The sequence below is a fragment of the Lagopus muta genome, chromosome 7, assembly GCF_023343835.1.
Source record: "Lagopus muta isolate bLagMut1 chromosome 7, bLagMut1 primary, whole genome shotgun sequence".
NCBI lineage: Eukaryota > Metazoa > Chordata > Aves > Galliformes > Phasianidae > Lagopus > Lagopus muta.
This window is the reverse complement of record NC_064439.1, coordinates 6681968-6707010: the sequence shown is the minus strand read 5'-3', so window position 1 is coordinate 6707010 and position 25043 is coordinate 6681968. Positions and strand designations below refer to the sequence as shown.

Sequence of the window (25043 nt, the reverse complement as noted above, 5' to 3'; positions counted from 1 at the left end):
AGGGATGGATCATTGCTGGTTCCATCACAGTGAAGAAGAAACAGACATCACTTTTCAAACAATGACAGCTTTATGAAGCTTGGCTGCCTGAGCCAAAGTCTTGATGCTATCATCAGACATGTCTTTCTTCCCAGTCTCTGCAGGTGACTGCAGCTGGCAGCAGATATTTGACAGCCAGATTCTGTATGTTATCTCTTTTGAACCAAAGCTTTAAATAATTGGATAGGAAGACCTGGGAAACAGATACGGTATTTCAAGGCACAAACAACAGTGTGCTGAGTGCTTTTGGGTGAGTGCAGAGGGCCTTTATTTAATTTGGTTCGATTTGATTCTAACATGGTCATTTGGTTTGGCTTCCAACCACAATCTTTATCAGTGTATGCTCAGTCTCTTCCTAGACCACAACCATCACATACTGATCACTGTGCACCCTGTCTCCCTTATTCAGCTCCTCAATGGCAATACTAAGTTTTCCTTGACTGAGAGGGAAGGGAGATATGGAGAGATGGGAAGTAACCATGCATAGGTTGTGAGATTTTCTCATTTTCTGTTGAGAAGAATAGTTGCTGCTAACAGCAAAGAAATGTGGAAAATTGTCATATCGTGTCATATAAGAGTGAAATCCATCCCTGTGAAGAAAGCCAGTGTAAGCCATGCACAGTAAAATCTATTTAATGTGTTGGAGCTGAAGAGGAACGCAAGCTTGGGGTACTACATCTGACAGTGTCACCATGATGGACTGAGGACTGGCTATTCCCTAACAGCTATAGATTGGAGAGAGCAAAGAAGCATCAGATGATCTGACCTACAGCATTTTAGGACATCTGCTCACTTCCCAGAACTCTGGGAGGCTCTGGATTCCTTGGCATCTGGTTGAGCCAGGGAGATAGATTAACTGAAGGACTGTTACTGTTTTGTCTTGGGTGAGGCCTTCTGGGCAGCCAGCTGTTTTATTTTGTATGTTGCACAAATGGTTGCTTTAAAACTGTATGTTCTGGGATGAGGGATTGGAAGCAAGAGGAGAAGCTGGGGAATATTTTTTGTCTTTACACAGCAGTCTTTGCAAGCCAAAATTGTTGGCAAAAGCAGAAGGAAGAAAGAAATTCCCCTTAGCGTAACAGTAATGCACATTGCCCTGTCATGCAAAGTTTAAGTCAGAGAGGTCCAGTTCAGTGTGGTGCTAAAGGCCTGATTTTGAAACGATTTAGCTGTTGGACTCTAGCTGCTACAGGTTACTCCTGAAGTACTTTAATAGCTTCTGAAAGTTAGGATCCAAAAGTGTAATGCTCTAGCTAGACTGCAATTACCACGCTTCTGTGTACACAGTGAGTTCTACTGACATCAATGGGTTTTCCATAGGCAAAAAATGTTCACCTGGAAATAAATGTCTGTCTGTTCCCAGATATTAGATCATCAGTATCTTACACGCTATCCTGAAAGAGCCTGAGCAAAACCGGGAGAAACTGTAAGGTCAGCGACGTTTGTGTAAACCACAAGACAGATACTTTCTCAGATCATCCTTTTTTAATGCAGCGTGCAGCTCACTTCTTAGTCTTTCCCACATTTGAAAGCAGAAAAATTATTGTGTACTTCTGGCAGTATATCCGTATCTGCTGAAGCTGACTCAGAACAGAAGAAAAGACAGCTTTATTTTTCCAGCTATAGCTTTTAAAAACATTTTTGTCTGATTCTGTTTAGTTTTCAGAGAATGTCTCATGGGTATGTAGCACGTTATGTTACTACTTCAGTACATCTGTATTAAACCTTTTATCATTCCACAGCCCTATGAAATGGCTTACAAATGAGAAAACAGTAGCACTGACCTTAACCCCTATAAGATATCTCTTAAGCCAAATTTCCACATTGGAGGAGCCTGATGTTTTCTTTGTTCTTTCCTCAGACCGCTAATGTCAGTGATGATGAATGAACTTTGTGGGATCGGGTCCATCCTGAGGATGGGGGGGGAAGGTTGTAACTCCCACTTCAACCCGAGCCACGAGCACACACACTTGAAAGGCAAATCTGAAGTGATTGGCAGTAGACATCCTTAACAGCTTGGAAGAAAACTGCCAGCAGACATCTCAGTTAAGTTTCTTCCTGACTGGAAGATAGGGATTGTAGTACAATTACAGATACATCATCCAATTTGTGGAACCAGGGAAGGCATTTGTAAGTTATGACCTGCCTTTATCTTATGTTATCTTATGGAAACAGTAATGAATAAAAATATATTTGATAAACTTATTTAGAAATTAATGATTAGCTTCCTTAACAACGTTGGCCTTCAAATTACTGTTAGGAGGCATTTGAGCTGATGTATGTCTCAGAATTCATATTCCATGTTCCTTGCAAACCTTCCTTTCTGCACTGATGCAGTTCATGAGGTTTTCCTCACAGCTGTTAAAAGCTGGAAACCTTATTTAGTAACATGTATGCATGTGTTGTGTGACCAGGTTAAAGTCCCTACTGCTAAAAGAAACATAGGTATCTCAGATTTCCAGGTTTCTGTATAGATGTTTCTGATGCAATAAAATGAAAAACACTCATAAAGCATTTGGACACAGTCCCAAATTGGAGATGAAAACACTTTAAACCCCAAGATCGTATAAACAGAAAAATGTTTGCTGTCCTAGATTTACCCAGACAGTTCCAAACTCGTTTTGTTTTCCCTGTTAAGTTGAAGGATTTAATTAAATTCACCTGCATCTCCTTTATCTGTAACATGAGATGCGTAATGTGAGAGAATCTCATCAATATAACTTCAGATGTGATGTCAGCTTAAGAAATAGCATTGTAATGATGACCATAAATCTGCAGCTCCTCCATTGCTTCACTCTTTGCTGAGGAGACTCAATCTAAAACTTGTTAAGCAGGTGTCTCTTTGCACCCAGGGAGCTGATGTTGCCTGCCTGTGGCTCAGACCTTGCAGCTCAGTGGTAAATCGTGACTCATGGGGGTCCCATGCCAGAATTTTGCCATTTACCCACCAGTGATAGATTCATGAGACTGAAAGGACTGCTGTGTTTCACATCTGTCAGATGTGTAGAATCTGCTTTGTCATGGGAGAAGTTTAAAGGGAAAACAATACTTAAGAATGAAAGATTTTCAGTAATGGAGAAAAGGTACAAGATGTGTCACTAAGACACATTCATAGCTTCTCCACTGTCTCATGCAGTATGAGGATGAGTGACTGATCAGTGTGTGCCATTTATGTCAGATTTGATGCACCCAGAAAACATCAGAGCTGTATTTTTCATGTCTCTATTGATAAAGAGGGTTCCTAAAATCTTATGTAACAGCCAGTTAGGCCTAAAGCAGACTGTTGTCACTTACCCCTGGTAACACTTTCATTTCTTTTCTCTTGTGGTTGGACACTCAGACTCATGCTAATGAAGGAAAGAGGTCACTTTTGTGCACTACTCTCCTTAAAGTGCTTAAACTGAGTTCTTTATTGTACACTTTGATTAGAACATTTGTGGATTCAGCTGTGAATTGTTTGGGTTTTTTTTTTATGAGCCCCTTCAGACAGCTAAATTTTTCAAATCACACCCTATACATATGTAATATGCAATTCATAAATGATGTATTATTATAATCCCATTACAAATTAGCTCAAATTAGCTCATGTTTAGCAATTTAGATTCAATTCTTAAGTTAAATGTATATTGGAATTGGGTGGTGCAGCGCTCCTGTAAGTTATAGAAGTTTTTATCCTCATACACTCCTCACACCGCCGTTTGGCAAAGAGGTGATCTAGTTAGCCACTAGATCCATCGAATGCTCCAAAAAGCTCTTAACGTGTGCAGGAGTGTACAGTTCTCATACTTTTACAGCTCTGATTTAAGCTCACTTAGGTGCTTTTTTACCTCTGTAAGATTTTGAACTTGGGACAGAAGGAACATGGTCTCAGCACAGTATGATCACGTAGAATACAGTCCTTCTTGCATTAAAACTACCTCGTATCTGACACAACAGTACAAAGTTCAGGCAGTTGTTGAAGGCTGAACTGGACTGTTGTGATTTGATTTTCCTTTATCTTATCAAAAGTCTCCCCAGAAGGCCAGGCATGTCCACACTGCTTGGGTTTTGATTCTTTGCCTCGGTGTCTGCCTGTTTTTGGTTGCTATTCTCTGGCTACCATTCTCTAATCTTCTATCCTGTTTTTCTCTGGCCATTTTCATCTTGAGCATGTGTTAGGAATGTTTTGGTTCAGGAATCTCTGATTTGCCCTAATCTGTCTTGAAATAAAACACTTCTCTCTCACATTTCCTAGCTCTGCCCCTGAATGTAGCTACACAAATTTTGATTGCTGTGTTTACTTTGCCTGGCCGTTTTGGATTCCCTGCCATCTCATTTGTGATGTACAGAATGACATTAAACTTGCTTGCAGTTTCCCTCCCTGTTATCATTTCTAAATCCAGAAAATGAGGATTGTATACTAAATAGCAACTGCATCTCCACAGGGATAGTCCCAGCTGCAGTAGGCATCATAGCTGAAGAAATGGCCCACTGCATTTATGGCATCACTGATCTGCACAGTTCACCCAGTTTTAAGTGAGGCTGATGAGGCGTAGGTCAAATGCCTGTCTTGAACTGGTACAAAGTAAAATCATGTTTCTCTCCTGTTCTGTTTTCCATTATGTCTGTCTAGTGGCTTCTTTTCCTCAAAGGCCTCTCTTTGGTCAACTTATTTTCCAGCTGACCTTATAAGACTGCAATATACATCTGAAAAAATCAATTACAAAAGAACTGGAATACACTCCTATTATATATTAACATGTGTCCTTGTAAAGAAAGACTGTGATCTGGGTATGCAAAAGCTAATAATTGACCAACTTGTGCTGCCATAATATTTGATTTATTTCTTTTCTTTGCAGAAAGCATGCAAAATGCTTTGAAGGAACACTAAAAACAAAAATAACCTGCAAAATACTCCTACCAGGTTTGAATAGGCACATTTAAAACGTTGAATAATTATCATCAGTAGTTATCTCCAAGGGCTCCAAAACTCTTCTAACAAAAGAGCAAATGTAGATTTTATAGGTTAATGGTAATCCATGAGAAGTAGGTTTACTTTGGCTGTTTGTAACAATATAGAAAGTGCTGAAGATCTAACGTGATAAGGGAACACGAAAAGACTGGCTTGTGGTTTTCTGTTACTCACAAGAGACAAGTTCAGCATTTGATTTCAGGAAGTTTCTAAGGGCTTTGCAAGGTGCTCACCATTTGCACAAGTGTGTCAGCAAACCGCTGTAAAACTAAAACTTAACCGTGACGTTTTACTTGGAGGTGAGACTCTTGGTGACTGGCGGTGTTTGAGGGTCAAAAAGGACAAAGAAGACAATGCATTCCTGTGTCAGTACTGATGGCAGAGGGCATGTAGCCTGTAACTCCCTGTCCAGGACCCCCTGAGAACTGCTATGGCCTCCACTCTTGTTTGTCTTCCTTAATTTGTATGTTAATGTTTTTTCGTTATTCACTGATTATGCTCCTTTTTTCTCCAGCCTGAACTTCCTTGTGCCATGCAAGTATTCCACTTCCACAGATTTCTTGCCACAGGACTGTTTGTTTTCTACAATGTTCTGAGCTATTGCAAAAAAAGTTTACTTTCATTACAGTAGTCTCTACTAGGGTAAGTGATATTTGCTGTGCAATTGCTGTATAAAGCCAGGTGGTGAAGTCATTTGTGAGTTGCTGCACTAATGGCAGTGCCATACCATCTTTGGCTTTGTCTTCTGGTGTGCATCTCATAATGTTCAGAATTATCTCACAGTATGCAGGACTATCATAAAATGAGTCACTGCTATCCTTACCCTGTGAATTTTGGAACAATTCAACTTTTCTTCTGAGCAGGCACATATATTCAGAGGACTGAAAAATAGCTTTTCTTCTACTTAAGGAAGTTATCTTTCACTCAAATGAGTCATTTCTTTTACACGTAGTTTATTGCCCAAGGTAAATTTGATAGATGTGATACTTTCAATATAAGCTTTCCAGCTGAGGAGCACCAAGGTTTTAAAGTCACATTTCCTTCTCTGAGTAAAAGGTAAGCTAGGTGCAATATCTGAACAATATATTGACAGGGAAGTCTCATTTGTGGCATCCAGCTGTGAACACAACACTCGCGTAACCATAATCAAACCTTGTTGGTCCCTGTTCTGAAATTAATGTTTATATCCTTTGTGGGAACATATTCCAATCATCTTTTATTACTCTATGATTCTATGATTGTTCACATTGGATTGTACAATCCTTTTAATGAATATATTGCACAGTTGGGGCTTTTTGGTCCCAGTTTCTCATTGAAAATCTCTTGCTGGTCTTCCTTGCTCTTATAGCTAAGAAAGCACTTCTAATTCCTCTGGTAAACATGTATAAATCAATTTACTTATATTTCTTCTTTCATCAGCTTTAGACTTCAGACTAATGGATGGGAGCTGAGAACACTTTCAGAAGCTGATACTTTTTGAAAGCCCTTATAAATATATAATTCCAAAGCTCTTCAGTTTTCTTTATAGAGAAATTGTGTTTCCTGCTGCCCAGCAACAGAAATGCTTTGACACCCACAAATTGTTTGAAGCGCTTCTTCAGTTTTAGCAGATTGTTGCAATTCATCTTTTGTGACTTGAAATACCTAGTTAGTATCTTGCAGAAGATATTAAAGAGGAAAATAATGGGGCAGTAAATAATTAAATGGTTTACTGTGATTAGAATTACCAAGGCTTAGGTTTTTTATAGATAAGAAAACGGTATCCTTCATTCCACATAACCCATGAAACAATAACTTTTTGTATGATTTTGTGCTAATTATTTCTTTGACCTTTGACATGTGTTTGCTTGGCTATTGGGGTTTCTTCATTTTTTCTTTTACTGCTAACAGAAGGATATACTAAAATGTCTTTCCTAAAGTTGCCCTAATTCTTGGCACATCTTAGTTCTGGTAGCACCAAGCCTTTTGCTAAGGGATTCCTGTCAGAGTCTGAAGAGATGAATGAGAAAAGTTGTCCTTTCATCTTTGAACAGTTTTAAGTGAAATGTCCAAGTTTCCACTCTCAGGAGTCAAGTCCTGAGGCTGAGTTGAATGGTAACAAACCTTAACAGTTTGAAGAACAGCATAATTGTTAGGCCACATACCAAGGAACTGAGTGCTAGGTAGCAATTGCCTGAGTGGCTCTGAATAGCAAATATGAATATTCCAGAAAATAAACGTAAATGTAAAGTGCTTCACATTTTGTGCTGGCTGTGAGATAATAGTTGTTTAATATGAATTCTGAAGACTGGTTAAAAACAAAACTTCTGTAATGATAAGATTGTAGGGTTAGTCCCAGCTTTAGTAATCGTGGCCTGCCTCCAGCATGAAACTATCTTCAGTTTCTCCCTTAGAAAACATAGTTACCTTGGGGCCAATTTTGTATGGAATGCTTGAGATCAGTTTGAGGTACATTGGCTACATATGCACCTATGTTTATATCTGCATATTACAATTCTGTGTTATTACTTTGGCATTGCTTTTAGTACAAACTTACATTTATTTCTGGAGATTTTACCATTTTATTATTATTTAATTACTCTTGTAGTGAATGCTCCTCAAAATTCTGCTGTGATAGGGATATGATGGCAGTTTCCAGGCACAAAACACTTGCCAGTATAATCTTCAAGATATTGATTATCAATTCAGGTAACAGAATAATGCTCAGCACTGACAACTACTGTGTAACAACAACAAAAATCCCTTATGCATAACATGTTTGCATCTCAACTGATACGGACTTTTAGTCTTATATAAATTTTCCTCTTTCTGTCTTCATTCTGATATTTATTCTCTTCCCATATACAGGTTCTTTTCCTCTCATACTCTTTCCTGATTTTAGTATTCTGTTATGTAGCAGGGTTTTTTCACATCTGTGCTCTGTCACAGGATTTTAGCAGTTTGTGGTATTAAGCATCACTAGATCTAGCTGCTTTGTGACTGGAGAAGGGGACAGGAAGAGGAGAAAGCATGAGCCAGTGTCCATTCAACCGCTGCACTTTCAGGTTGTCAATCAGTTATCCTGCTAATTACACACCTGATGATCTTTGTCTCCGAATTCAGCTTGAACGCATCTCTCCCCTCAGGTTTGCTGTTAGACTGCCAGTGGGTACTTCAGCAGCACTTTTTAGGACTTCCATAGTTGCTCTTTCCATGCTATTTGGCAAGACTTTGACCAAGAGCTGCCTTTCTTTGAGTCCTGGTTGGCAGCTGTCTGTCATGTATTTCAGGTGAGAGATCTTCATTGCTTATTGGCCAGCATTCTCCCTGTCTGAGTCTCTCACCTTGACATCTGTTCACTCTAAGCAAATCATTCATATCCCCTCGCTCCATGGTTCCTGCAGGCAATTGCACTTTATTGATTGCACACTTCCTATTGTTTTCCAGCCTTTTGCAGCACTTTGTGTGAGTTTCTGACCATGTGCTCATTCACTAAAAGAAGAGGTGCTCCTGCTGCTCATGCTTCTATTTGTTTGATTCTGTAAGATGATTGCTGAATAGGAAGTAAACTAACTGCAAAAATGGGGAAGTCAATACGACTTAAAATACCGTAACAACGAGACTTTGCTGTGCTCTCCCTTCAGTGCTGAGGACCCAGAGGAAGACTGTTTTCTGCTGAAAGCACTCAGACTGGCCCAAAATAGGGGCCGAAGTCGTTACCAGTTACAAAGGTAAGAAATGATTTTTTCTTGCTAGTCTTCATTTTGTGGGAGGGCATTCACTAGATAATACTCTGAGATCTGTGCCAGTGAGCCTCTGAAGATTGGTATTTGCTGTGCTTTGTGCCTTCTGTGTGATATTTTGTATCCTTCCTAGTGACATCACAACTATAGACTCTTCATCATTGATAGGACATAATCAATTACTGATTCTTTTTGGTTTCATTTTTATCTTCAAGGGCTAGGCTTTCTCCTTGAGCCATTTACTTAACTCCCTTTTCATACTACGTTATCCACTGACTTATGCACACCTCTACAGTGTTATCTCTTCAATTTCAATTTTAGATTCTGAAGTCCAGGTCATTTGCACAATTAGACATAATCTAAAGTTCTACAGAGAAAAAGTTAATAATCTCAATGAAGCTACACTGAGTCAGAATAACTAAATTATCTGTTTGGAGTTGGTTGGAGCCAGTGTAGGGAGCACCTTTGTTGTCTAGGGCCATCTTTAGACATTTGTTACTTCTAAAAGTCTTCTGATAAGGTTTTAGACCATCAACTTAAGAACTTGATACAGTTATTTGTAGCTAGTTCTAAACAAAAGCTCTTTCCAGCATGAAATTATGTAACTATACATCTTCCCTTGCTGTCATTTTTTGCCATTTTCTAACACTGAGAGACCTAAAGCAATTCTCCCTGCTTTAGAATCTCTGAAGTAAAAAATGAAATGCGTTGAATCTACATTATAAGTATATACTTTTGGAATTACATCGTTGCTATGGCAATACACAATCTTCAGTCTTTAACTGGATGTATCCAAGGCCATTCACATGACAGAATGATTTGCTTGTAATTATGACTCTTGGTACCTCCAGCATTATACACCTCAATGCGATGTGAGGAACATAATAGGACATCATGTTTGTCTCTTCTGTGGACGTGGTCTACTAACAGACCTGAAAAAGGCTGAGAGCAACTTGATTGCATGGAATCTACACGTGCAGGAGAGCAGGTGTGTACAGAATCACAGAATCACAGAATCACCCGGGTTGGAAGGGACCCCAAGGATCATGTAGTTCCAACCCCCCTGCCTAGCAGGGCCACCAAACATACACATTCAGATCAGGTTGCCCAGGACCCCGTCCAACCTGGCCTTAAACACGTCCAAGGACGGGGCATCCACAACCTCCCTGGGCAGCCCGTTCCAGGGCCTAACCACTCTCCTAGTAAAGAACTTCCCCCTAACATCCAACCTAAATCTTCCCTCCTTCAACTTAAAACCATTTCCCCTAGTCCTGCTGTTGTCAGCCCTTTTGAAGAGTTTACTCCCCTCCTGGGTGTAGGTTCCCTTCAGGTATTGATAGGCTGCAATGAGGTCACCCCGCAGCCTTCTCTTCTCCAGGCTGAACAAGCCCAACTCCCTCAGCCTGTCCTCATAGGGGAGGTGCTCCAGCCCCCTGATCATCTTAGTCGCCCTCCTCTGGACCCTTTCCAAAATCTCAATGTCTTTCTTGTACTGAGGGCTCCACACCTGGACACAGTACTCCAGATGGGGCCTCACAAGAGCCGAGTAGAGAGGGACAATCACCTCCCTGTCCCTGCTGACCACCCCTCTCCTGATGGAGCCCAGGATCCCATTTGCCTTTCGAGCTGCCAGAGCGCACTGCTGGCTCATATTCAGTCTCTCGTCCATCAGGACCCCCCAGGTCCTTCTCTGCCGAGCTGCTCTCAAGGACCACTCCTCCCAGCCTGTACAGGTGCCTGGGGTTCTTCCGGCCCAAATGCAAAACCCTGCACTTTGCCGTGTTGAACCTCATCAGGTTCACCCGAGCCCAGCCCTCCAGCCTGTCGAGGTCCCTCTGAATGGCATCCCTTCCTTCCACCGTATCAACCGCACCACTCAGCTTGGTGCACTCAATTCCCTCATCGATGTCATTAATAAAGATGTTAAAGAGCACCGGTCCCAAGACAGACCCTTGGGGGACACCACTTGTTACCGGCCTCCACCTGGACATAGAGCCATTGACCACCACCCTCTGTCTGCGGCCTTTCAACCAATTGCTTATCCATCGGGTCGCCCACCCATCAAATCCACTTCCCTCCAATTTGGAGATGAGGATGTGGTGGGGGACCATGTCAAAGGCCTTGCTCAGGTCCAGGTAAATGAGCTCAGGTCCAGGTAAATGAGCTCAGGTCCAGGTAAATGAACACTGCCAGCCTTCAGTGCTGGTCCAAGGTGCAGATCTCAGATGTGATTTTCACATCCCAAGGCCACCTGGTGCAGCAAGACTTGGAGAGAACTTCTCTATCTGAAAAAGAGCAGCTCTTTCCAAACTTCCTAGTAGGAATGATCCCAGACCAGTGTTAATTCCTGTGACTTGACGGCATCTTGGAGAGTTGTAGTTGGCCTGCTCCAAAAGTGTGTGGAGACAGCATAAATAATTAGACAATATGGGCAGTCATAGGGCCACTTTGGTTGTTTGCTAGTGCAGATGGAAGAACTGCATCTGAGCAACTTTCCCAACATGTCACCTTTTGTTTTGATCAGGTGGGATCTTGGATCTGCGTCAATGCACACTTTGCCCCTCCTCTGCTTGCCTGTGCTCATCATGCATGGAGAAGCATGAAAATAATTTCTGCAGCGCCTTAGGTTTAAATGGAATAGGTTTAAATGCCAGTCCAGAGAGAAGCACAAACACCTGACCGCACAACCTTTCCTTCAGCATAAAGATTTGTCAGTCTTTGTTGTTATATTGTCCCACCAGGCACAGACATTTCTCTCATTAACCTCATTATCTCACTTTTGTCCAACCTGCTCTCCTGGAGAATTTGTAGTTTTCCCTTCAGATTTCCCTACCGAAGGCCATTCTAATTGCAGTTTTGCTGCAAACAGGGCAATTTATGTGTCTGCAGATATTTCCTCATGTTGACTGTATGTTAGAAAACCCTTCCCTGCAATGTGATGAGGTTCTGCATGTAGAAGGTGAGAGTGAGTACAGGGGGACAGGTGTAGATGTGTAATAGCATTTTAATTATGGCAGCTACAGTTGATACAAGCAAGGTTTTTTTAAAAAAAAAAGTTTGATAGTTATTTCATAAACTTAGGAATGTACTGTGATGATTTATAATGGAAAAAGGGATTCAACCAGTATTTAAGGAATATCTAGGGCAAGTGCTGTGATGGGGTGTAGTCCAAAGTATGTGCTGTTTGTGCTGGGCTGTAGGTAGGGCTTGTTATTGAGGAGCACTTGCATTGTGCTGCAGAAAGACGTGGCTGATGTGTTTGTGATTCTCTTCTGCTGTCTGCCTCTGAGGATGCCCAAAACCTTTCAGTATTTAGGGTCATATTTTCAAAGGTATTTAGGTGCCCATTAGTCTGTGAAATCAGTAATTTAAATACCTGCATCTCTAAAAACGTGGCTGTTGGCAGCTGAACAGACAGGACTGAACATGGGAAAAATAATGTGAACTCTCACGGCAAACACAATATTGCTTGTCCACGAGATGTCTGCATTGGCATTGTTTAGAACAACATGAAGAGCAAAACCATGATGCCTTACTGGAGATCTGGTGGCACTGTTACCCAGCAGTTTCATTTCTGGGGTTGCTTCCTTCCATGGCATCCTGAGGGGGTGTATGGGACACTTACATGTCACAGAACCATACAATGGTTTGGGTTGGAAGGGACCTTATCCACTTATCCACCTTATGACACTTATCCAGTCCCAACCTCCTGCTGTGGGCAGAGCTGCCCCCCACCAGCTCAGGCTGCCCAGGGCCCCATCCAGCCCAGCCTCGAGCCCTCCAGGGATGGGGCGCCCACTGTTTCTCCAAGCATTAAAGAAGTATCTTCATATCTTTTTACCTGTGTGATTTTAGAACGATGACTGCAGATCATTCACCTGAATTTGTATATGTATAATTCCTGAGACTTCCATGAGAAGCAAAATAAATCTGAGCTTTATGTTTCTCCAGGATAGCCATCGCATTTCAACTTTTCTCAGAGGATAAGGATAATTCTATGGAAAACACTGCTCCCTTATCCCCACTACTTATAAATCATGTTTTTTTAGGGTCACCTGGGGGTTTGTTTGCAGTGATTACAGCATACGCTCTGTGAACACATGGATGCATGGATTTGAACCCAGCAAAAATCTGCATTTAAATGATGCGAGCAAAGAAGTGGGGCAGCTGCGGGACAGGCTGGGTGTGATTGCCAACTACAGACACCTGTATGTGGGAAAGAGGTTGCTAAGGGAAGAAGAGCCACTTCTATACCCAAAACTTGTGTTTTGATCCAGAATGCTCGTTTCTAAGCAGATGAAAGCCAAGGGCTGTTTTAAGGCAGAGACCTCGCGCTTGGATTTGCTGCCCGGAGTTCAGCCCTCAGCATCTCCACGGCGTAGCGCCTTTGGAACCCCTTTCGTTTCTCGATACTCTGTAACACGAAAATCGTTTGCCTGAAGGGCGCGATCTGCCCCCGTCCCTCGGCTCCTCTCACGTTGGCAGGCTTCTGGGGCGGGCAGGAGTGGAAAAATGCCGTCCGTGAGGAGCGGGGCCCTCCTGGCACGGCTTCCCGGGCAGAGCCCCGCTCCTCGCACACACGGAGGGGCTGCCGGAGGAAAGTTGGGCTCTTCGCTCTGTCTGCACTTCCTGTGGAGCCGCCCGAGGCTTTCGGCAGCGCCCGGGCACCTCCTCCCGCCCCACGGGGCTCCCGCCCGCCTCAGCCCGGCGCGGGGCTCCGCGGAGCTCCGTGTGGAGCGGCCCGGGCCCGGCAGCTCACCTTACGCACTCCTCCGACCTCGGCCCTTTGGATTTGTATGTAATTATTATTATTAATAATAATTGAGGAGTTAATTTCTTTTAAGGAGAGCGCGAGAGAAGGGGAGGAAACTTTCTTACCTCCCCCCCCCCCCCAACAAGGACACTCCGGATACTTTTGAAAGGGCGGAAGGGTGAGAAGCAAAGCGAGCAGCGCTGCTGAGGACATCTCCCGCTCCGCAGAAGGGACCCCTGATACCTCGCTGCTGGATTAAAGGCTGGAGCTGCAGAAACTCCTCCCCTTCCCCCCTGTTTCTTCCCCCCCTTATTTCCTAAGACCATTAAAAAAAAAATAATTAAGGAGCACGGGAGCACGGAGTGACTGCAGCCGATGGGATAAGTGGAAGAGAGCCCACCTCTCCGGGCCGGGATGGGCAGCACTGCCATGGACACCAAGAAGAAGGACTCGTCCGGCAGCGGCAGGAGAGGCTCCAGCCAGAAGAAGCTCGTGCTGCGAGTGCACATCCCCGTAAGTGGTTCTCTGCTCTCCCTCCCCTTGGCAGCCAGCGGCGTTGTTTTTCCCTGACACGGGGCTGGAGGCACGGGACGGTGTTTGTGCTGCGGGTACCGCGGTCTGGAGGTGGGGGTGTTGGTCCCAGCATCCTCACTGGTGGATCTGGAAACTGTCCGTGCTTTGGGGTTGACGGAGTGCATTTTATCCGATGGTTTCGTGTCTCAGATCCAATTCACATCTGAATCTCCCCCGGCACGGGGACCCAGAGCTCCCTTTGATTTTGTCCCGCAAGTCTGTTTGTTGCTGAAGAGTCAGGAGCAGTTGTATGACCACACTGGAACAGAGAAGCGAGCCATGCACTCGTGCCCCAACTCAGTTTTGGGTCGTATGTTCACACAGTAAGGAAACATGCAAGAATCTGTACTATATACGTACCAAATAATCTCAGACCAGAACTTTCTCTCTGTTCCAATGAGTACTCAGAAGCTGCCTCATTATGTGAGCCTGCAGTGTTTACATCCCTTTTGATTATTGCTTTCTTGTTGTTTGCTTGCTTTTGTTATTATTCAGCTATCAGGGCCTTCTTGTTATCTATTTAGTTGTTTTATTCTTAGTACATGGTTTTGCTTCCAGTGCTTCTTGCAGGAAATGTCTGATATCTTTTTCTGTGCACTCTGTTTCTTTGTTGAATATATTTTTTAATTTAATCTCATCATATAAAAGTGGGAAACAGTCCTGCACGTGTGTCTGCCAGGACACTAAGGAGCAAAAACGTATTTGTAAGTTTTTCCTTTCTTTTAGAGAGAAATAAGAAGTCCAAAGAAGTGCATTAGGTCTTAAGCATGTGGAATAAGATGGAGGAGCAACTCATGGCTCTTCTGCAGATTTCGTTTTTCTCTGGAGATGACTGCAAACCCAGGAGCCTAAGCCAAATTTCTGCTGTTCTGTGTGAGTGCACTCAGTGCTGGGAGAAATGGGTCTAACGTGGTGCTGCTGTGTGTGATGGGAGTTTTTGAGCATTAATCTTTATCATGCAGTACTTTGCAGCTGAGGTTCCTTAAGCCTATAGGCATATTTCTTCACAAGCGTTACTTCAGCTCTGTCCTGGATGGAACACCGTGAGTCCTGGACCTTAATTTTTCATGTTACTTTATGGTTTCGTTTCTTTGCTCTTCAGTTTGTCCTTTAGCTAGTGGTGGTTACTCAGACACAAGCCTGATGTTGCACCGAAGCCCACATGAGTTTTATTGTTCACCCAGTTGGGAGCAGTTCAAGACTTGGTAACAAGCCTTCCATCCCTCCTTCCTATCCTCCAAATGTGATCCCTCTGTTCCATACTGCATTATTTTATCATTCCCAAAGTGAGCTATTGGGCCCAGATCTCTACAGGTAGTACCCTCCTTTTTGGTGGTTTTCTGTTATCTGGCAGTTTAAGTGCGACTGTGCTGTAAGGAAGAACATTTTTGTCATTCTCCTCATTTGACAGTGGAATCTGCATTTGAAAAGATCCATTTAGACTGTTTTTTTTCTCTTTCATAACGTTTTCTTGGCTGTTGTTTTGAAGCATCATTCCTGTTATTTCAGCGGCGCCTGTCAGTGTAGCTGTAGTTGTCAAGGGAGCTTTCACCAGACAGTCATTTTTATTTTGTTCATCCTCTTCTTTGTTTTATTGTGAGATCGTGTTTATTGCTGAGACATGTAATTCCTGCTCTTTGAGATCTTCAAGTTAGAAACGGGAAAGGTCTGAACAGGAAGAGAGAGAGGAGTCAGTTGCAGCAAGAGAGAAAGGTGCTGTTGTGATGCAGGCTGTCCTAAAGCATCTTTATTAACCGTGTAGAAATTCTGACTTTGAAAACAATGACAAATACTGTGAAAAAGAAAGGTGAATAATGCAAAGGTGAATAGTAAGCATGTCGAAATAATAACTTGTATGTTTTCCATCCCTCTCCCACGCAGTCTTATTTTTTTTGGTTGGCTTCTGACAATGGGAAAAAACACCAATTTAAGAAAGCTGGTTTTGTGTCTTGCAGCACCCCAGGACATTTCTCAGGTACATCTTTCTTGATCAAGAGTATCAGGGTATTATTAAGAAAATATATAAAACAGTCTGTTTTTGCTTTCTTTCTGTGTTGAATCTCCTTTGGGACAAGTTGGTGGTGCCCAGGCTTTGCTTCTGGGAATAGCAGTAGACCTCTAAGTTTCTGCTAGTTGAGTCTTCTAGACTTGTCATTCGGTAACCAAGAGTAAAGTGGGGGACTCAGTGTTCTGGTGGCATGGCAGGGAAGTATTTGCTGAAGTGCTGGACTGACTAAACAACTTTTTAGTTCCTTTGTTGTTTTCTTTGCAAATGCACAACTACCAACTACTGATTTGGATGGACCGCAATACGACCACAGGAGCCTTTGTGAGGTAGTGGTCGTGTCAACCTCTGCCTTTCCCAGCAGCGTATTTTAAAGCCTTGAATTTAGAAATGCCCAAGTGGAAATTTCTGATCCGTTGCCATTGGAATCCACTACAGATTTGGATACAACTCCTTGCTCTCTAGATGTATCACATCTTTCAGATGAAGACATTAGCATTATAGAACTCCTTTTTAAGCTATTAGAAGATAATGCTTCCACATTGCTTTGAACATTTTAAGACCTCTAAGATGGGATGCAATTGTCTACTGAGTAGGAAGGAGCTCACCATAGTGAGATCAGCATGTTCTTTTGTCATCTTGCAAAATCAGTCTGTTCTAATGTTAATATTATCATTCTGTCCCATGTTGCTATAAAAAGGAGAGATTCTGCTCTTGCTTGCTTTCTGTTACAGCTGGGATAGTTCAGTCAGTGCCAACAAAGTTCTGTTGTGTTTACACTATTGTGGCTGAGAGCAGAACATGTCTCAAGAGCCTCACCATGGCAAGCTCCAAGCACCTGCTGCTCCTGGCAGGTGAGAATTGCAGAGCTTTGGCACTTCCTTGGTTTGTACCCAAATATGTCACAAGGTGACATTTTATGCAAAGAAACAAAGAAGTTTTTTTTTCATAATAAGGACAAAGATTATGTCTGCACATAAATGTGAAAGCATCTTCTTTCAGTCCAGTGATGTGGCCACTGTCTCAGATACTTCAGCCCTGACAACAAAGCAACAAGGAGGCTCTGGAAGACCTTTATTATCAATATCACACAAGTGTATCTGTGCACTCTTGCATATTTCTCTGTCATCTGCTGTATTTCTGAGCAGATTCCTCAATTTGCAAATTGATTACTGTTTCCAGGCCTGTTATTATGTTGGAATGCCAGGCTGAAACATCAGATGGCTTAATATTTTCTGACATGAGAAGTTACAGTGATGTTCTGACAGCTAGTGTTGGCTCAGGCTTTGCCTCTCCATCTTCCTTGCCACGCTTGCAAAGTCATTACAGACTGTGTGCCTAATAAGTCACTGTGAAATGATTTTGTTCAGTGACAGTTTTTGCAGGGTGAGTCTTGTCTCCTGGTGATTGTTGGTTGGGCTGGTGAGAATTGCACGTAAATCTAAGGAATGCTTTAGAAAGCTGCAGAAGAGAAGTAAGGTTGTCGGCTGTTTCAAAGAAGTTGAAGAAATCAGCTTTTGATGGGATCAAAGAATGAAAAAAGGTGTTTCTTTTCTTGTGAAGAGGAGGTGGAGGGAGATGGAGACAAAGAGGAGAGAGAAATGTTTCTCTAAAATTAAATCTGCAGCTGTCCTCCCTCTTGCTCTCACAGGCAGACTCTGAGTTGTCCTGAGCTTCTGTGGCCTTGAAGTTTACGTTTGGACTCCTGCCTAAAGGGCTGACATCTTAAACATCTGAAGAAGGCAACAGGTATTTGCTTAGGAGCTTTGAGTCTGTACTTTGAGTCTATCTGAAGAGTAAAGGATTCCTGTTTGCACTCAATAGTTGCTACTGTGATTAAAGAAGCTGTTAGTGTTTTTAGTTTTAAAGCATAACACAAAGTGGTCATCGTTTAGTTGAAAAGTACTGCTTCTTTAAAACATCCCATTTCTGATAGAAGGTTCTACTCCTAAATTATCTCATCCTCCTTCTGTTATTTATCCCTGAGAGCCCTGTGAGGTCTGTGAGCTCAGAGGAAAGACATGAATTTCATAGTTGGAATAAGTTGTGAATGTAGAAGAAAACTTACAGAAACGTGGATATTGAAACTTGGTTCCTGGGAATGTTGTTCACACCATGCTTGTATTGGGAATTACTGAAATAGAAGGAGGTGTCACCCTCCTGGAGAGATCGGGACTAAGCAAAGGTCTTCTGAAGATTCATGGTTTTGTAGTCCTTTGAAAGACTACATGATTTTGTAGTCTTCTGAAGGTGAGTTCATGATTTTGTAGTCCTTTGCCAAAGAGAATTCATGTTGTTAAGAGTTAGTTCAGTTTTAATATGTAAACTGTAAGGTCAGCCATGCTTTTTAGAGCCCAGATGACACGGCACCATGTTATGTCTGCCTCAGTGAGTCTGTTCCCAAAAGCTGTTCCTTCCTTTTCTCATACACCAGTCTAAGAATATCAGGAAACCAGATACATTCTTTCCTTCTCTTGAATCATTTCCAGTAGCATCTTGTGGTTGCTGTGTGCCCATATTAACACAGGTTTAGAGGTTCCACTATCTTGCTCACAGATCTGCAAGGTCCATATTACACCCAATTTCACATGGGTACCACACTGCTTTCAAGGGAGCTGCTCAGAGGTGACTTGAAGCAGAATTTAGCCTTGAAGACAGGGTTAAACAGTTGTGTTAATGATGTAAACACTTGTGTTAATGATGTATGTGGACTCACAAAAGTTGGTTGATGTGCCCCTGTGCTGGCTCAGCATGGCTAGTGGGAAAGGAGAGGAGAAAGTAGTAGGAATTCAAAACAGCGTCAGCATGGTTGTTGGTAGACCGTTATGGGCATACATGTTGATTGAGTGCATCTTAAATTGTCAACTTTTTGAAGAAAAGCTGAATTTATATCAAAAGGTGCTCCTTTTTCCATAGGGAAAAGTGAAAGAGCAGAGTCGGTTACGAGAAGAGTGAAGAGCATGTCTGTCTGGCATAAAAACAGACCTTTTGTGGACTACACTACCCTGGGCTGCTCATCAGGCTTTGACAATTAGCCTGTTTCAGAGCCTGATCTGCTTGCAGATGTCTGCTGTCTCAGTTTTCTACCATTGTTTGCACTGCAGATATACTGAGAAAGCCTTGGAGCCTGACAAGTCGGGAGAGTTGTGTATGTCCTCAAAGGCAAAAAGGGAAAGTAGCTTGAGTATGTTTTGCATGTAGTTGGAATGATCTTATGTGTAAGTGAATATAAGATGTCACTGGTAACGATACAATGTTATTGGTGGTTTGGTGACTCAGGACTTTGCTTCCACTGAAATACCTCCAGTATTAGCAGTGAGTTGAAATGGTGCAAAAGACTGTTTCTGCTGCAGACTGATTTTTGTGTGTATTCTTTAGGCGGTTTAGGGTTTGTAATGTAATGCATCAATTCGGTGCTTGCTTCTGTAATGCTGTCTCTCAAATTGCTAGCATAAAACTACACACAAAATCTTTATAGCAGTAAATTACATTATGTAAGCATGACTTACTGGGATGCATAGCAATTGCATAGCAGTCTGTGCTTCATTGTTGTCATTTATATGACATACTGTGATTGTTCAGACCTTTTGGTCATTATTATACAGGGAACTGATGATCTTCTGTTCCAAAAACAGAACCTATGTCATAAGCTGAAGACTTAATCTATTTTTGCAGGCAGGGTGATTGAGCTATATACCCATTTTAAGCTGCTGGAGAGCATATTCATAGACCTAGAGTTTCATTAGAAGGAAATGTGTGCATTATAAACATTATCAGCCACTCTACGAAACCTTTATCATCATTTATTTACAACAGGTGTCAGGCAATTTGCAGTCAAATTTTCATGTTGGTAATCATGCTGGAATAATGACACTAAAATACCCTGTTCCTGAGAGCAGAAGAAAGATAAGCTACCACAGTGGTTGGAGTGCTGGAGTAGAGCACCACAGAACACAGGATTTTCCTGCCTGGTTCTAGATTTCATATTGGTCTTCAATGAATCACTGTTGCACAGGTCTGATTTTCAGAAGCTACCTGCCTGTCAATTCCTTGAAAAAAATTTGGGAACCCATTTTTTATGGCATCAGAGAAATCAGTACCTGCTGAGGTGGATTAGGATTGAAGTGATTGCAGTATTGAAGTGATTGCAGTTCTTTTTGGATTTGGATCCAAGCATGTGGAAATATTTCAATGAAGACAAGCTCTGCTTAGAAAAAGTATAAGAATGAGATTGACTGAACAGATGCCATTAATATTTCCTATAACATATATGCTGGGAAAAATGAATTGTTACCTGCATGACACTGATTTTGAATGGAGTCTGTACAGTGTATCATGATGTCTCTAGTTTTGCCACCTAGCCATAACCTTTGCCAAATTTCTTTAGATTCAGGACTTTATATTCCTTTAAATAATCGAGTTTTCAGTATGTTGCCTTGCTTTTTCATGATGTTGTCTTTATGAGGTGCATCTACCAACAAGTGTTTTTTACAGAATCATGAAAAGTTGAAGTCGGAAGAGACCTCTGGATATTTTTGGTCCATGGCTGCTGAGAGCAGTGTTGGATGAAGTACGTTGCTGAGGACCTTGTTTCCTCACATTTTGCATAATCTCCAAGGATGGAGATTGCACAGCTTCATGTTTCTGAAATCTCATATTTGGGCATGTGAAAGGTGATTGAGACTAAATATTGTTTAGACACTACCCAAACAAACAAGTGATAAACTCCACAGTTGGTTGGATCTGATCCAGAAAGTGTAATGTTCGTTTGGGAAGTGAGACTGGATTTGGTCATGTCGTGTAGACTTCTGACAAAAGCATACTGTCAGACGGGAATGAGACTGGAGGCACAGAGGTCCCAGGAAGGCTTATGGAAAATAGGGAGAGTAAGGAAGAGATTAGGAAAGATGCTTAGTCAATGTTATCACAATATTTATGGGAGCTTGCCAGCTTCTCAGTAGAGCGTTGTGTCCTCTGGATTGTAGTTTTCATCATGCATTGTCATTCCTTCTGCATAAATTAATTAGAGGGGGATTTGCTGGTACTGAATATTAATCAGGGCTTCTGTGTTGGACGTATGATCTAAATCAAGAAGCATGAGGAAAGGCAGTTCAAGGATAAGAGCATGAAATCATCACCTACCTATCTGAATCTCTATCTGCTGTATTGCCTCAGGTTGGACAAAGCAGAATGCTATATGTAAGCTTTGCACTGGTGAACGTGAACCTTGAGACCCACAAATAATATTCCATGCATAGAGTGCAAAACAGTAATACTTTTTTTGTATCACCTTTCTGTCATTTTGATGTGGTGGCTGGTAAACTATGAACTGCTTTTAACTTATCAGTATGCCACGTTGAAAGACCACATGGCTAAATGTTGAGCTAGACATCCATGCTCACATGGGATCTAGAAGTTGGTAGAGACAAGCTCTCTGAAGACTTTGAAGATTTGAAAGATGTTATAGAATGCAGGTGTGAGAGGAAATGTAATCCCTGCAGTACTGATATTCAGGAAGATGGTTGGGGTTAAACAATTTGTCCCATGTTGTACAACAGCGGGTAGTTGCACTCATGAGATCTTGAAACCTGGTTAGTTCACCTTAATAATAACCCTATCCTGTTTCCTATGGTGTTTCTCACATAAGGATCCCTGTACAGGACTGAGGTAGCAATTACTTTTAGTAATTGCTTTTTTAAAATATGTGTGAAGTTCAAGGATTCCCCTTTCATTTCTACAGTCATTCTGTGTTCTGAAATAACACTGTTTGGGCTCTTTTGACCACCTGATCAGGAAGACCATAGAGGAGATTAGATAAGTGAGGGAAGACTACATGACATTTGACATCTGAAGTGAAACATCAATGAGATTCCCTCCATGTGGTTCGTGTGGATGTGGAAAAATCAGGTTTTGTTGTTTGTTTTTTTTTTCTGAATAGGTGGTGGCACATCAGCTGCAGAGATCCCTTAACAAATGATCTTCAGCTGTTTATTGCATAATCATCCATAAATGCAACAGGGTTTGAAGCATTATAAACAACACTGTACTAATCATGTTCAACCATGAGCACCTTCCAAAAAGTTTGTGGGCATCCGGCCTCCATTCCCACAGTCCATTGACTTGTTCTTCCAGTTGCCCCATTTGGGTATTCCTCTCTTCTTTTGCCAGCTTATTGTAAGACAGGGAATACCAGCATGGGCTCAAACTATTCTTGGATACTCCCATTAACATCCTACATCTGCTCAGTGCTCAATACCAGCTCTATATTTTCAGTGGGAAAATGGAGAGTTTCTGCCATTTGAAGAGTTGAGCCAACACTGTTCATGAACGTAAGATTTATAATCCGAGATGAATGGGAGGTAAGAAACATTACTCAGCTGTTCTCTTTGTCCTTTTATTTTAGCTAGTTGATGTTAAAGGTAAACACTACTTCAGTAGGTTTCTTTTAGTCAGGTGATGATTAATTATACATTTTCCTTATTTTTCTATCTTCCTGAGAATGACTGTACACAGCTCTAAGCTATACAGAGGCAGGAGGGTACTTGCCAACATTTTTCTTTATAAAATAATACCAGTAATTAAAAAACTGCAATTACTTCAATTCTTTTTTCTTTGTTATGAATTTAAAGAGTTCTGGCTCCTTTTGCTGAAACAGACCTGTGGAGGCATCATCAGCAGGCATGCAGAAGTTGCTGTTAAATGAACAAGTCTGATTTTCATTAAATGCCTTGCTTAACCATGCACAGAAGCAGACCAGTCGCTGTTACTTAGGAAGGCAAAAATGTGTCTCACCTTTGGGTAGTGCTCCATTCCTCAGCTGTCCTGTTGTACTTCTACCAAGGCAAAGCAAGATGCTGTTTGCCAGTTTGACTTCATTAGCAGACGTGAATCCTCCTGTCCCATTGAGATAGTGAGTAAAACATTAAAATGCTTTCTTCAATATCTGACGTGATTCATTTTCATAGTGGGCACTGTCAGCTAAAACAGATGAGCAGTGAAGCAGTAAGCCACAGTAACTCATTCACTTTTTATGCCCGTCTGACTACAGTCTGAGATCCCCCAAACCCAAGAATAACAGAACACTCAGGTTCACTTGAAATGCTGTTCAAGCATTAATCCTAGAGAAAAAGCATTAGGTGCTAAGAATGCTGGAGTTCAGAGGCTAGGTTTTCATAAGATGTTAGGCACATCAGTTCCCCCTGCAGTATTTGAAGACCAGGAAATCCTGAAGTACCTACATTTGAACATCTAGCCTCATGTCTTTCAGGCTTTCAAAACACCATTCTTCCCATTCTGTTTTATGTATATGTGTTACAAAACAAAAGCTGATTTTCTACTTTTTCCACTCCCTGTGTGTTTTCAGCTTAGAATGGGGAAAGCATTCTCTTGCACCTGATAGCTAAAATAAAATTTAAAAAAATCTTGACAAAAAATAACAAGAAAACGAGTCGTTAGCTTGGTTTGTAATGGAACAGAGATGGAAAGTAATACCAGGAAGTAATTTGGGGTGAGATAAATAGCAGCTGTTCTCTTGATGATAAAGACTGACACCACTACCAATACTCACACTGTGTGCCACGGTGGGCTGCACTACATATGAAGTTATATTTGATGGAGTGACCAATTACAGCAGATGATGAAGACTTAAAAAAAAAAATTCCTTTTCTACTCTCTTTAATTTTAAATTTAACTTGAGAAAAAGCTGAGCTCATTTCAAGTGCAGCAAAATTCTTAAGGGAGAATTTTTTCTTTATGTATTTCTACCTGTGCAGCTTTTAAAATCTGTCATCTACTGCAGGCATTTAGTGCGTTCAGACTCACTGTGGATAGTTGTTTTGGTTGTATATTGTATACAAGAAATACACAATCACTGATTGCATATTTAAAAGTTTTTAAGAGGAAAAATACCTTTCATTGCCACAGTCTGTATATGCATTCTTTCCAAATAGTCTAGGGCTGAATGTGGAGGTTGGTGGCCCTGCATGTGGCAGCGGGGTTGGAGATTCATGATCCTTGAGGTCCCTTCCAACCCTGGCCATTCTGTGATTCTGTGAAATGTTTATGAAACAGATGTATTTGGATTTAGATGTATTTGGAGATGCTGGAGCATCTGCACTGTCGATATTGCTTTGTGGGGTGCTGCTGGTTGTGGGCACTGGGAAGAGAAGAGCAGACACCTCAAGTTGTCAGAAGATGATGGGGAAACCAGCTTTGTCTTTGAAAGCTGGTTTCTTTGAAAAGAGACAAGGGAAAATGTTTTCAAACTAAAAAAAAGGACTTAAGGAAGAAGTTTTTTGTAATAAAAGAGTTGCAGAACTCTGGCACAGATTGCCCAGAAAATGTGGTGGATGCTCTGTCTCTGGAGACATTCAATGGACTCAGAGCACCTGATGGGGCTGTAGGTGTCCCTGTCCATTGCAGGGGGGTTGGACCAGATGGCCTTATCAACTCTTTGATAAGGGTGGATAACAGCAGGACAAGGGAAATGGTTTTAAGTTGAGGGAGGGAAGATTTAGGTTGGATGTCAGGGGAATTTCTTCTCTGTGATTCTGTGGTCTTTAAGAGTCCCTTCCAACTCAAATGCTTCTATCATTCTATGAAATTTCCATTTGCATGTCTGCTGTATGACAGCTTATTGCCTTGAATGTGTAACAGTTAAAGTAACTGAGGCTAACACTAATCTAATTAGCAGTGTACATGGATGTTGATGGATGAGAGCTGGAACGCACGAGCTGAGCATCTGTGGACATTCATGTGGAGATCACCTTCTTTCACAGGAATGGTGAAATCTTATTTCTGTGCATTTCAGCTACAAAACAACAGGAAATATTAAGTGTACGCTTTAAGGGAACATCCCTTTTTGGATAAGAAAGTTCTAAGGGTTCGTTCCCAGGGAGCAATAGTCTAAGTTATGTTTTATGGTCTTGAATGTTCCATGCACTTGGCTGGGTTGATTTAAAAAAACATGGAAGGACACAAGTGCAGAGCCTGTGTGTGTAT

The 25043-nt window shown here is 41.8% G+C and overlaps 1 protein-coding gene across 3 annotated transcripts in view; it reads left to right on the top strand.

Moving 5' to 3' along the window:
• Nucleotides 1-13336: 13336 nt before the first annotated feature.
• The window catches only part of PRKAG2 (protein kinase AMP-activated non-catalytic subunit gamma 2), a 184929-nt gene continuing 173222 nt past the window's right edge, over nt 13337-25043 (top strand). Inside the window, exon 1 of one of the 3 annotated variants that reach the window (XM_048951501.1) lies at nt 13337-13978. In XM_048951501.1, the coding sequence (XP_048807458.1) occupies nt 13880-13978 (99 nt within the window). In that variant the 5' untranslated portion in view covers nt 13337-13879. The remainder of the gene's footprint in view (nt 13979-25043) is intronic. The other 2 variants (XM_048951504.1, XM_048951505.1) reach the window with 2 other exon arrangements.